Here is a 14,669-nt window from a genome sequence, read left to right as displayed (position 1 = left end):
CTAACATAGTATTTCTGCTAAATTATAGTATTTCTGCTTTTTATAGGATTTGTGCCTAACATAGTATTTCTGCTAAATTATAGTATTTCTGCTTTTTATACTATTTGTTCTAAATTATAGTATTTCTGCTTTTTATAGGGTTTGTGCTTAATATAGTATTTCTGCTAAATTATAGTTTTTCTTCTTTTTATAGTATTTGTGCTAAAACATAGTATTTCTACTAAATGTAGTATTTATGCTTAATAATAGTATTTCTATATATTTCTGCCAGGTCCCCAGGCAGCCAATCCTCTGTGAGGACTGAGACATTCAAATTTTCAAATCAGGGCCTGCACAGTTTCCCAGCCAATCAAATAAGTGTCCTGAGGCATTCAAATTTGCATATTGGGGCCTTCGTGGCTTCTAAGCCAGCCAATCATATCTGAGGGCTGAGGAATTCAAATCCACAAATCAGGGCCTGCACGGCTTCCCAGCCAGCCAATCACATATGTGGTCTCAGGCATTCAAATTTGCATATTGGGGAATTCGTGGCTTCTAAGTCAACAAGTCATCCATGTCATATATCTCTAAAAATTCATATTTTAATATTAAATTGTCAACACTTGAAGATTCCCCCATCTCTTCTGAACAAAACGGTGTAAGAATGACCGTTCTAGCCCCTACGGTTAGGAAATTACGGTCATTTGTTTGAGGGGAGTCGTCACTATGAGAAATAGACTGCAAAAATCCTGTGTCTCTCTGTGCTGCTGCGTGTGTAAACAGATGCACCTGTTTTGGTGGGGAAAAGTGCACAGCCTCTCTGATTGGTGGATTCAAATTCACCAGCTCCCAGGCTGACCTAGAAACTTACTTCTCTCTCCCTGTGTGTGTGTGTGTGTGTGTGTGTGTGTGTGTGTGTGTGTGTGTGTGTGTGTGTGTGTGTGTGTGTGTGTGTTGTGTGTGTGTGTGTGACAGAGAGAGAGAGAGAGAGAAAGCCTTTTAATGGGATGATCCCATTGTAAGATTCAAATTCAATATATTTAGACTGGTTGACTGAATTGGATCTTGTGTGTGTGTGTCTCTGTGCATGTGTGTTTCCTCATGTGTACATATTTGTAATTGTGTGGCAGTCATAAATTTTTTTGCTGATTTTTGTCATTTAACAAGTATATTTGCGGGAACCTCAGCATGTTCAGCATTTTTTCAGCTGTCCATTTTGCTTTTCCAATTTTTCTGTTTAACTTATTACTATTGTGCTAAATCACACTATTTCTGCTTTTATAGGATTTGTGCTTAATATAGTATTTCTGCTTTTTATAAGATTTGTGCTTAATATAGTATTTCTGCTAAATTTAGTATTTCTGATTAATTATAGTCTTTCTACTAAATCATAGTACAGTATTTCTGCTTTTTATGGGATTTGTGCTAAAACAAAGTATTTCTACTAAATGTAGTATTTATGCTTAATCATAACATTTCTGCTTTTTATAGGATTTGTGCTTAATATAGTATTTCTGCTAAATTATAGTATTTCTGCCAAATTATAATATTTGTGCTAAAACATAGTCTTAATTTAAAATTACAATATTCATAGTTCATCACAGTGTCTCTGGTAAATCACAATATTTCTGCTCTGTTGTACTATTTTTCTAAATCATAGTGTTTCTGTAATGTTTAAGTATTTTTGGCTAAATATATTCTTTCTGTTATCTTATACTATTTCTCCTAAATTCTTGTATTTTTGAGAAGTTATCATGTTTCTGGTAAGTTACAATATTTCTGCTAAATTCTGCTATGCTATTGTATTTCTGCCAAGTATTATGTTTCCTCTAAGATATTGCAGTTCTGCTAAGTTATTCCATTTTAGCAAACTTCTTTTGCTTCTGCAAAGTTTTTACAATTTCTGCAACTTTTCAGCTTTTTCAGCTACTTTTTGCATACAGCTTCAGCTTTAAGCATCCACACTGCATTTTCGCAGGAAATGCAAATTTTTCTAGTTATTATTCTAGTTGCTTCCGTACACTTTTTGGCACTTAACTACTTCCACAATTTTCAGCCGATTTTCACCGTTCAAATTTTAAACTATTCTGCTATTTCTGCTAATTTACGCTACGATTTTTGCTATTTTTAACTATTATACTTTTTAAAATATTAAGCTTTTTTCCTTTAATTTGTCCCATTGAAATGAATGGGAAACTTCTGCAATTCTGCTAAAATTTGCTTGTTTTTGAAACTTAACTACTTCCTCATATTTTCACCTAGAACAACCATTCAAACTTTAAAATGTTCACAAATTATTGGGCTATTCAGGTATGATTCAGCTTTTTCAAATGTTTTACTGTTTTACTTTTATGCCTCTTAAAGTTTTGAGTTGCAAAATTGTGATTTTTCACAAAATACATGCGTTGTTATGGTTGCTATGCTCTTGGCTTCCAGTGTGCCACTGAAGGTTTTGCAATTTTCACTTCATGTCCGAACAACTTCTTGCTACTTGCTCAATTTTCACTCAACTTCCACAAATTATACATCAAAACGTAGGTATTTTTGCTGGCTTTCAGAAAATGTCACTATCATTGTTGTGGGATTTATAGAATTTTTGCAAATCTCCTCAGACCAACACAAGGTCTCAAAACTCTCCATATAAAGTCAATGGAGAGCTTGTTCAAAATCATCGCTGGATTTCTGTAATGAGAGGCATATTCGAATCGTCATATCTCCTTAACGAAGCGACTTTAAGACATGAGGCTTGTCCCCGAATATCTTCAGACACCCCTGACGCTCACAATTCAAGAATTTCTTTCTCACCTATTACCGTTCTGAAATGAGTTGGACTTGTTTGAGGGTAGGAAATTCGTCCTTCGCTCAGATTTCTTCAGATTTAAAACTCTGGAAATGAACCACTTTTTTCTCTCGTCATAATTTTTTTTTGGATTTCCACAGAGACCTGAAAATTTCCATGACTGTTCACCAAAGCCTGCTGTCTCTTACGGTGAAAGAATGATATCGATACTCCAAATAGATTTCGAGTTACAAAGCGTTGTTTGAGGGCAAGTCAAGGCAGTTTTTGCTTCGCTCTACTCAGTTATGGTGCATTAGAAGTCAAATATCTTTAATAATTCACATTTTAATGATAAATTGTAAACACTGGAAGATTCCCCCATCTCTTCTGAACAAAACGGTGTAAGAATGACCGCTCTAGCCCCTACGGTTTGGAAATTATGGTCATTTGTTTGAGGGGAGTCCTCACTATGAGAAATAGGCTGCAATAATCCTGTGCCTCTCTGTGCTGCGTGTGTAAAAAGAGGCACATGTTTTGGCGGGAAAAAGTACACAGGCTCTCTGATTGGTGGATTCAAATTCAGCAGCTCCCAGGCTGACCTAGAAACTTACTTCTCTCTCCCTGTGCATTTTTTTGCTGATTTTTTCATTTAACAAGTATATTTGAGGGACCCTCAGCATGTTCAGCATTTTTTCAGCTGTCCATTTTGCTTTTCCAATTTTTCTGTTTAACTTATTACTATTGTGCTAAATCATACTGTTTCTGCTATTTTATAAGATTTGTGCTTAATATAGTATTTCTGCTTTTAATAGGATTTGTGCTTAATATAGTATTTCTGCTTTTTATAGAATTTGTGCTTAATATAGTATTTCTGCTTTTTATAGGATTTGTGCTAAAACATAGTATTTCTACTAAATGTAGTATTTATGCTTAATCATAGTATTTCTATATATTTCTGCCAGGTCCCCAGGCAGCCAATCCTCTGTGAGGACTGAGAAATTCAAATTTTCAAATCAGGGCCTGCACGGCTTCCCAGCCAATCATATATGTGTCCTGAGGCATTCAAATTTGCATATTGGGGCCTTCATGGCTTCTAAGCCAGCCAATCATATCTGAGGGCTGAGGAATTCAAATCCACAAATCAGGGCCTGCACAGCTTCCCAGCCAGCCAATCATGTATGTGGGCTTCAGGTATTCAAATTTGCATATTGGGGAATTCGTGGCTTCTAAGTCAACAAGTCATCCATGTCATATATCTCTAAAAATTCATATTTTAATGATAAATTGTCAACACTTGAAGATTCCCCCATCTCTTCTGAACAAAACGGTGTAAGAATGACCGCTCTAGCCCCTATGGTTAGGAAATTATGGTCATTTGTTTGAGGGGAATCCTCACTATGTGAAATAAACTGAAAGAAGCAGGCCTGTGTCTCTGTGCTGCGTGTGTAAAAAGATGCACCTGTTTTGGCGGGAAAACGTAAACAGCCTCTCTGATTGGTGGATTCAAATTCAGCAGCTCCCAGGCTGACCTAGAAACTTAGTCCTCTCTCCCTGTGTGTGTGTGTGTGTGTGTGTGTGTGTGTGTGTGTGTGTTTAGTGGGAGAGAGAGGACCCTGCCCTTATTTGACAGCATGTCATTGTAGGATTTAAATTGAACATAGTTAGACTGGTTGACTGGATTAGAGCCTGTGTTTGTGTGTCCCTCTGTGCATTTGTGTTTCAATAAGTTATTACTATTCTGCTAAATCATAGTATTTCTGGTACTTTTCGGTACTTGTGCTAAATACAGTATTTCTACTAAATCATACTATTTCTGCTTTTCATAGGATTTATGCCTAATATAGTATTTCTGCTAAATTATAGTATTTCTGCTTTTTATAGGATTTGTGCCTAACATAGTATTTCTGCTAAATTATAATATTTCTGCTTTTTATAGGATTTGTGCCTAACATAGTATTTCTGCTTTTTATACTATTTGTTCTAAATTATAGTATTTCTGCTTTTTATAGGATTTGTGCTTAATATAGTATTTCTGCTAAATTATAGTTTTTCTTCTTTTTATAATATTTGTGCTAAAACATAGTATTTCTACTAAATGTAGTATTTATGCTTAATAATAGTATTTCTATATATTTCTGCCAGGTCCCCAGGCAGCCAATCCTCTGAGGACTGAGACATTCAAATTTTCAAATCAGGGCCTGCACAGTTTCCCAGCCAATCAAATAAGTGTCCTGAGGCATTCAAATTTGCATATTGGGGCCTTCGTGGCTTCTAAGCCAGCCAATCATATCTGAGGGCTGAGGAATTCAAATCCACAAATCAGGGCCTGCACGGCTTCCCAGCCAGCCAATCACATATGTGGTCTCAGGCATTCAAATTTGCATATTGGGGAATTCGTGGCTTCTAAGTCAACAAGTCATCCATGTCATATATCTCTAAAAATTCATATTTTAATATTAAATTGTCAACACTTGAAGATTCCCCCATCTCTTCTGAACAAAACGGTGTAAGAATGACCGTTCTAGCCCCTACGGTTAGGAAATTACGGTCATTTGTTTGAGGGGAGTCGTCACTATGAGAAATAGACTGCAAAAATCCTGTGTCTCTCTGTGCTGCTGCGTGTGTAAACAGATGCACCTGTTTTGGTGGGGAAAAGTGCACAGCCTCTCTGATTGGTGGATTCAAATTCACCAGCTCCCAGGCTGACCTAGAAACTTACTTCTCTCTCCCTGTGCATTTTTTTGCTGATTTTTTTCATTTAACAAGTATATTTGAGGGACCCTAAGCATGTTCAGCATTTTTTCAGCTGTCCATTTTGCTTTTCCAATTTTTCTGTTTAACTTATTACTATTGTGCTAAATCCTACTGTTTCTGCTATTTTATAAGATTTGTGCTTAATATAGTATTTCTGCTTTTAATAGGATTTGTGCTTAATATAGTATTTCTGCTTTTTATAGAATTTGTGCTTAATATACTATTTCTGCTTTTTATAGAATTTGTGCTTAATATAGTATTTCTGCTTTTTATAGGATTTGTGCTTAATATAGTATTTCTGCTAAATTATAGTATTTCTGCTTTTTATAGTATTTGTGCTAAAACATAGTATTTCTACTAAATGTAGTATTTATGCTTAATCATACTATTTCTGCTTTTTATAGGATTTGTGCTTAATATAGTATTTCTGCTAAATTATAGTATTTCTGCTTTTTATAGGATTTGTGCCAAAACATAGTATTTCTACTAAATGTAGTATTTATGCTTAATCATAGTATTTCTATATATTTCTGCCTGGTCCCCAGGCAGCCAATCCTCTGTGAGGACTTAGACATTCAAATTTTCAAATCAGGTCCTGCACGGTTTCCCAGCCAATCATATATGTGTCCTGAGGCATTCAAATTTGCATATTGGGGACTTCATGGCTTCTAAGCCAGCCAATCATATCTGAGGGCTGAGGAATTCAAATCCACAAATCAGGGCCTGCACAGCTTCCCAGCCAGCCAATCATGTATGTGGGCTCCAGGTATTCAAATTTGCATATTGGGGAATTCGTGGCTTCTAAGTCAACAAGTCATCCGTGTCATATATCTCTAAAAATTCATATTTTAATGATAAATTGTCAACACTTGAAGATTCCCCCATCTCTTCTGAACAAAACGGTGTAAGAATGACCGTTCTAGCTCCTACGGTTAGGAAATTATGGTCATTTGTTTGAGGGGAGTCGTCATTATGAGAAATAGACTGCAATAATCCTGTGTCTCTCTGTGCTGCGTGTGTAAAAAGGATGCACCTGTTTTGGAGGGAAAGAGTGCACAGGCTCTCTGATTGGTGGATTCAAATTCAGCAGCTCCCTGACCTAGAAACTCACTTTTCTCTCCCTGTGTGTGTGTGTGTGTGTGTGTGTGTGTGTGTGTGTGTGTGTGTGTGTGTGACAGAGAGAGAGAGAGAGAGAGAGAGAAAGGCTTTTAATGGGATGATCTCATTCTAAGATTCAAATTCAATATATTTAGACTGGTTGACTGAATTGGATCTTGTGTGTGTGTGTCTCTCTGTGCATGTGTGTTTTCTTATGTGTACATATTTGTGATTGTGTGGCTGTTATAGATTTTTTTGCTGATTTTTTTCATTTAACAAGTATAGTTGAGGGACCTTCAGCATGTTCATCATTTTTTCAGCTGTCCATTTTTGCTTTTCCAATTTTTCTGTTTAAGTTATTACTATTGTGCTAAATCATACTATTTCTGCTATTTTATAAGATTTGTGCCAAATACCGTATTTCTGCCAAATATAGTATTTCTGATTAATTATAGTTTTTTCTACCAAATCATAGTACAGTATTTCTGCTTTTTATAGGGTTTGTGCTTAATATAGTATTTGTGCTAAATTATAGTATTTCTGCCAAATTATAATATTTGTGCTAAAACATAGTCTTAATTTAAAATTACAATATTCATAGTTCATCACAGTGTCTCTGGTAAATCACAATATTTCTGCTCTGTTGTACTATTTTTCTAAATCATAGTGTTTCTGTAATGTTTAAGTATTTTTGGCTAAATATATTCTTTCTGTTATCTTATACTATTTCTCCTAAATTCTTGTATTTTTGAGAAGTTATCATGTTTCTGGTAAGTTACAATATTTCTGCTAAATTCTGCTATGCTATTGTATTTCTGCCAAGTATTATGTTTCTTCTAAGATATTGCAGTTCTGCTAAGTTATTCCATTTTAGCAAACTTCTTTTGCTTCTGCAAAGTTTTTACAATTTCTGCAACTTTTCAGCTTTTTCAGCTACTTTTTGCATACAGCTTCAGCTTTAAGCATCCACACTGCATTTTCGCAGGAAATGCAAATTTTTCTAGTTAGTGTGAATGCTTGAAAAGCATTCACAGTATTGTTATTCTAATCTTTATTATTATTATATTTTATTTTTCCGTACGTTTTTTGAAAGCCTACTCCTTCAAAACCGTTCAACTTAGAAAAACCATTCAAACACCGTTAGATTCCTATTCTTTTGGACAACATTGCTTCTATTTTTCTCATTTTTAACATTTATATTTTTAATTTTATTCAACTTTTTTCAACAGAAATTTATAATGTATTTCAATGGGGAGACCCTTCAAATTCTCATTCAACTTCCTCCTCTTTAAACTGTATCTACTTCCACATACATTGACATAGAGCCACCATTCAAACTTTAAAACGAAGACAAGACATTCAACTATTCAACTTGTATTTATCTTTTCAATATCTATTATACTTTTTCTTCAGTTCCAGTTTAAGTTTCATGATGTTTTTTCACCCGTTTCAGAGTTTATAATGGGTGTGTATGGGACGGAATGTTGGGGCTAGAGTGAGACAGCTCAACTGCTAGAGTGAGAGGAGCAAAAAAATTAATCTTAAAATCTTTTTTAAAACTGCTGCTGTGTCCGCAGCGTTTGCTCTACAGGTATGATTTTACCCTCAAAACGTAGCCATCGCTGTCCTCTTTCATCCAATGTGTTTACTATTGTCCTAGGTGTTATGGTTCTTTCATAAATGTCACCAATGCACAGCCTCCTCCCTCCAACTGTTCCATAGACTCTAATGTTAAAATGGCTCAGAAGGTTCGTTTGAAAATCAGAAGAGCATGGTGTCTTTCCACTGTCACCACGTCCATATAATAAACTCCACAGACATGAAAACTGAGAATTTGGTAGACTAGACATTGCTGTCGCTCACGGTGAAAGAATTTTGTCAATACGACTTTTACTTTTCATTTGGGAACGATTTGTTTCGGCCTGACTTTTCTGTTCATTTTAAGCAGCAAAAGTGAGGTGCATGTCTGTGTGCGTGTGTATGGAGCCATTGGGTGCGGTCACTATAGCAACCAGGCTCACACCTGCCTGCTTAACGAGCTCTCTCTCTCACTCTGCCAAGATTCATCTTAAACACTTCTCTTTCAACTGCTGCTGTGTCCACAGTGTTAAAGCCATCATTTTACCCTCAAAACGTCGCCATCGTTGTTCTTTTTCCAACATCTTGTCTTTCAAAGCTCAGAGATGTAAACTTTTTAAACTGTGTGGGTCCAAGTGGAGGGATCACATTTTAGTCATTCAGTGATTCAAAGAATATGACCTTTTAATATTCTTTCAGATGTTTTCTGACTCTAAATGTTCTTTTCTCATTTCTTAGGTTTTTCTAATTTACAATTAAAACATTTTCAGCTTTTTTCCAACTTCTTCTTCTGTGTAACCTTCAGCTTTTAGCAGTTCAGCACTTTTGTTTTCAGGTTAAATTTGGGTTTTTGTTTTTTTTTTATCTCATTAAAAAAGTTTTAACTCAAAATTCAGCAATTAATTCATTTCAGTGCATACATTCAGATTCAAGCATTCACACTGCAGTTTCTTCAGAAAATGCACTTTCTAGTTATATTTTATTTTTCCGTACGTTTTTTGAAAGCCTACTCCTTCAAAACCGTTCAACTTAGAAAAACCATTCAAACATCGTTAGATTCCTATTATTTTGGACAACATTGCTTCTATTTTTCTCATTTTTAACATTTATATTTTTAATTTTATTCAACTTTATTCAACAAAAATTTCCCATGTATTTCAATGGGGAGACCCTTCAAATTCTCATTCAACTTACTCATTTTTAAACTCTTACTACTTCAACATACGTTCACATAGAGCCACCATTCAAACTTTAAAACGAAGACAAGACATTCAACTATTCAACTTGTATTTATCTTTTCAATATCTATTATACTTTTTCTTCAGTTCCAGTTTAAGTTTCATGATGTTTTTTCACCCGTTTCAGAGTTTATAATGGGTGTGTATGGGACGGAATGTTGGGGCTAGAGTGAGGCAGCTCAACTGCTAGAGTGAGAGGAGCAAAAAAATTAATCTTAAAATCTTTTTTAAAACTGCTGCTGTGTCCTCAGCGTTTGCTCTACAGGTATGATTTTACCCTCAAAACGTAGCCATGGCTGTCCTCTTTCATCCAATGTGTTTACTATTGTCCTAGGTGTTACGGTTCTTTCATAAATGTCACCAATGCACAGCCTCCTCCTTCCAACTCTTCCATAGACTCTAATGTTAAAATGGCTCAGAAGGTTCGTTTGAAAATCAGAAGAGCATGGTGTCTTTCCACTGTCACCACGTCCATATAATAAACTCCACAGGCATGAAAACTGAGAATTTGGTAGACTAGACATTGCTGTCGCTCACGGTGAAAGAATTTTGTCAGTACGACATGTACTTTTCATTTGGGAACGATTTGTTTCGGCCTGACTTTTCTGTTCATTTTAAGGAGCAAAAGTGAGGCGCATGTCTGTGTACGTGTGTATGGAGCCATTGGGTGCAGTCACTATAGCAACCAGGCTCACACCTGCCTGCTTAACGAGCTCTGCCTGCCACTGTACCAAGATTCATCTTAAACACTTCTCTTTCAACTGCTGCTGTGTCCACAGTGTTACAGCCATCATTTTACCCTCAAAATGTCGCCATTATTGTTCTCTTTCCAACACAGTGTCTTTCAAAGCTCAGACATTTAAACTTTTTAAACTGTGTGGATCAAAGTGGAGGGATCACATTTTCTTCATTCAGTGATTCAAAGAATATGACCTTTTAATATTCATTCAGATGTTTTCTGACTCTAAATGTTCTTTTCTCATTTCTTAGGGTTTTCTAATTTACATTTAAAACATTTTCAGCTTTTTTCCAACTTCTGCTTCTGTGTAACCTTCAGCTTTTAGCAGTTCAGCACTTTTGTTTTCAGGTTAAATTTGGTTTTTTTTTTTTTTTTTTATTTCATTCAATATTTTTAACTCAAAATTCAGCAATTAATTCATTTCAGTGCATACATTCAGATTCAAGCATTCACACTGCAGTTTCTTCAGAAAATGCACTTTCTAGTTTATATTATTATTCACATTTCATCTCTAAATGATTGTTGTTTATTTGATTTTCAGGTAACGGTGAACCCCTCTCACCTGGTCGAGGAGTCTGACTTCTCCAACAACGAGGCTCAGTGTGACGTCAGGTACACGGGAAGCTACGTCCAGGCGAGAAACTGCAGGATCGTTGTGTAAGTCGGGTCAAGTATTCTCGATTTTCACGAGTGACTCTGGAGGTAAAAATGTTTAAAGTATTTTTTTCTTTGCTTCACAGGAGCTGACCTGACAGCAGACTGAACATCTCACAGGCAAACATGTACTTAATCTCTTCTTACTGCTCCTAATGAGCAGCTGCTGATACCATCATCTGTTTGCTTCTAAATGAATCTGTATTTATATGATTTATTGTATCCAAAGCCAGGATGGCTCAATTTGACCTTTTACTTATTTATATGAATATTCATTTTAAGTGGATTTTGTGCTGTTGGCTGTTACTGTGAGACTGACTTGGTGCTGACTGTGGGGAAGCAGTGGTGCTCCAGCTTTCCTCCATCACATCTATTAGGATTTTGTCAGAGACCAGCAAATATACCCTGAAGTATACAGCGTGCCGCTGCTCTTATTTAAAAAGTTCAAAAGCTGTCACGTGTGGATTATTTGCAATGCTTTGCTCCAGCAGCAGTTTATAGTTTTATGTATTCTACTGAAACAAGGCTCGACTTTTAAAAGCTTTTTACTTTATGGTAAAACTTATTTAGATTTCTGAAAACAAAGGCAACCCCGACATCTAATTATTGAATTAGTCTAATTACAATTGGGAGCAAATATTTCTCAGCCTGAACTCATCTGGCTGCCCATTAACACCAGTTAACACGAGCTGAGAGGCGGTTCAGTGTCGAGCGGTACATTTCCTAAATGCTTTAGGAATAACACACCTCAGAGAAATACCTGAAACGATCCCACTTTGCTCATTAACGTCATCAAAATAGCAGCGAGAGAACGAGAGCGCTGTGACACCAGTGTGTTTTTGCGTGCTTGTTGTGTTGTGTTATTGCTGGTGAGTGATTGGGAAAACATTTAGTCACCTGGCAGTGGCTCCATGTGAGACGCCTGCGAGTGTCTCGCTCTGTTTACACTTTGTCACCGAATTTAGTCGGGACCAACTGGGACGCTGTCTGGAGGACATAACCAGCGCAAAACACAATTCTTCCTCTTTGCTCCGTGTTTTTATTAATTTTTTTAATGAGGCCTGTTTGCCTCACAGAAGATTGGCAGAAAAACAAGCAGGAGGTATGTCCTGTATTGTACGGGCTTTTTCTTTGGCACTCGTCATTAGGCACAGCAGGACTGTCGTGGGAACCATTCCAAACCAAACATGCCCACTGCAGTAATTTGAACCTCAGCAGAAAACTTCTTGCAGTAAAATGGAAGCTTTTAGCAGCAGTAAGCCTAAATGAAAGAGGATTTTGATGAGATGCATATGCTAACAGGTGCAGAGCGGGGTCGCGGGAGTTTGTTCTAGGATCACATTCACTGAATCATTTGCAGAGTTTGTCTGTGGCAGCATCAAGTCACAGCCTGTCACCAACTTCTCCAGTTCCTCGCACAATAATAGTAAGAGTCTGTCGGTCCTGATGAGGTCACCTCTATTTGTTATGTTTTAAGGACACAGAGGAAATCAAATACACACAATGATGCAAGAGATGGAAAAACTACCAGAGATGACATGGAAAGCATGCTGCCTGCACCGCATCCTGTATAACCGCATCACACTGTGCTGAAACCCATTTCACTCATCCTCTTATCCAAACATGGACTCTGTGCTGAACCTACACCGTCTCTGGCCAGCGAACCATCTGAGTGTGAAAGAGGGTCAGGGCAGAGCCACCTCCTCCAGCGCTCCCAGCTGCTGTGTGCTAAGGGTGGGCCGGTGCACTAAGCCTGCAGGGTGTGGGCAGAGCTGCCGGTCGCTCCGGCTGGAGATGACAAGGAGGAGAGAAATTCCACAGATCCACTGACGGGCAGGAAAACCCGACTGCAAACTGCTGACATCAGCGACGGAGCCTTTCTTACTGTGGGCTGAGTGTCTGTGAGGCCGTGCCCAGACTGTCTGAGACGCCCAGTCAACAAGTGTCCGAGCCAAGAGCCCAGACCCCAGCGACACATGATGGACGTCAATATTCCTGGGTACAGACTTAGACTGGAACAGTGTCGATAAGCAGTCACAGACTAAAAATATGCACGTGTGTTAGTTTCACGCCCATATTGTTACGCTTGTCTTGTGACTTCACTAAAGCACCACACTTGTATTAAAGATGCATTGTCAGATTTTTACAGTCACTTAGTGGCAGCATAACCGCCTATGTGAGCACAACACTGATCATCCCCTGCACACAAACTCAGACATTTATGTGCAATTTAACTCTACTCTGTATTTGGTAATTGTTCTGAATTCATTTTTTCCTGCCACAGACTGTGGGTAAGAAAACACTCAAAGACACTAAAACACATCACCTTTTAAAATGCAATCAGATCACAAATGGACAGCACTAAAAGCTTGTGCGAAGTACCACAGCGGGCAGCTTGGAGGTGTGTGACAATAACAGGTGTGGACAATGACGCGCTCCACTTGTGTCCAGATCACTGAAACGCATTTTAAAAGGACGCATTAACAGGTCACAGACTCCACTTAATCACAGCTTTGTGCGCCACGATGTCAAGTGTTCTCTTTAATGCACTCCGAGAGAACATTATCACAGCGCTGACCAGCCACTTCATTAGGTACACCTATTCATCTGCATGTTAACACTGCAGAAAATGATGTTAATACGTATCACTAGAGACAATAAGAGATGCCTGTTAATCTGTTAAACTAAACCTTTTGAAAAGAGATCATTTTGGTTTTGGGACTGACTCAAACATACGCTCACTGGCCAATTCATTAGGTATACCTGGTGTAGTCCATCTTATTGCAAATGTCTAATCGGCTAATCACAGTGCATATAGTCATGTAGATATCATTCAGATAACCTTCTGAAGTTCGAACTGAGCATCAGAATGAGGCTACCTGAGTATTGTTGCTGACCATGTCTGTCGACTGTGTCACAAATCATCTCCAACTATCTTGTACATGACGGTACAAATGGCCTCCACAGTCAACGGATCTCAATCCAAAAGAGACCTTTGGGATGTGGTGGAACAGAAGATTCACATCATGGTTGTGCAGCCAACAAATCTGCATCAGCTGTGCAATGCGAGTATGGACCAGAATATCCCAGGAATGTTTCCAGTGAAAATCAGAGCCACGAAGAAATACGGCAGATCTGACAAGGTCTGATCAAGTCACTACATCTGCTGTTAACACCAAACACCAGTGGCCGCATCACGACGTGCACAGTGTGATCTCTTCCTATATTCAGCACCTGTCAGTTAGAAACCACGATGCCCGGCCCACTGTGGGTCCAGATGTCCATAACAGCATAAAACCATCACATATAACTCTGTTTCAGATCGATCGCAGACATCAGCACCATGAATACATAAATACCAAAACATTGCAGTTGTAGCCACAGTGATCAATCACCCAGAGGTAAGAAACAAACGATGCAGTTTTCCTGTGCTGGTTGTTTGTTTTTAACTAAGAGGAAGAAATTGGAAAGTTTTCACGCCACAGGGCGACTCAGCTCAACAGCAGCTGCTCAGAACTAATAAAAGCACCAAATTAACCCTGACGCCTGTAGAGTCACACACACACACACACACACCACCGACGTGCTGCTGTGTTGTTTTCCTCCCACTGTGTGAGTGTGTGTGTAAAGTCTGGAATACGAGCTTCCATCACGAGTGAAATTATTCGATGGCAACTTAATGTTCCCTTCCTCCATCCGTGCTCTGTGTTTGCTGTGAGTGAACTGTTTGTCTAAAGCAAAGAGTCGAAGCTATTTGTGCGAGCGGGGGGGAAATGACTGAATCATTTTCACGGCTCTCCCGCCGGCGGCGTCTGATGTCCCAAAAGTGGAAACAATGTTTACCTGGACT

At 38.0% G+C, this 14,669-nt stretch overlaps 1 protein-coding gene across 2 annotated transcripts in view; it reads left to right on the top strand.

The window, feature by feature from the left end:
- loxl5a (lysyl oxidase-like 5a) overlaps positions 1-11,179 on the top strand; it is a 56,629-nt gene extending 45,450 nt beyond the window's left edge. For both annotated transcript variants that reach the window (XM_082525488.1, XM_082525487.1), the window contains exons 6-7: positions 10,707-10,822; positions 10,906-11,179. In XM_082525488.1, the coding sequence (XP_082381614.1) occupies positions 10,707-10,822; positions 10,906-10,912 (123 nt within the window). In that variant the 3' untranslated portion in view covers positions 10,913-11,179. The remainder of the gene's footprint in view (positions 1-10,706; positions 10,823-10,905) is intronic.
- The last annotated feature ends 3,490 nt before the right edge of the window (positions 11,180-14,669 follow it).

This window comes from Aulonocara stuartgranti (genome assembly GCF_965226115.1).
Source record: "Aulonocara stuartgranti genome assembly, chromosome: 23".
Lineage (NCBI taxonomy): Eukaryota > Metazoa > Chordata > Actinopteri > Cichliformes > Cichlidae > Aulonocara > Aulonocara stuartgranti.
Note: the sequence above shows the minus strand (reverse complement) of the source record. Positions and strands in the feature narration are given on the sequence as shown.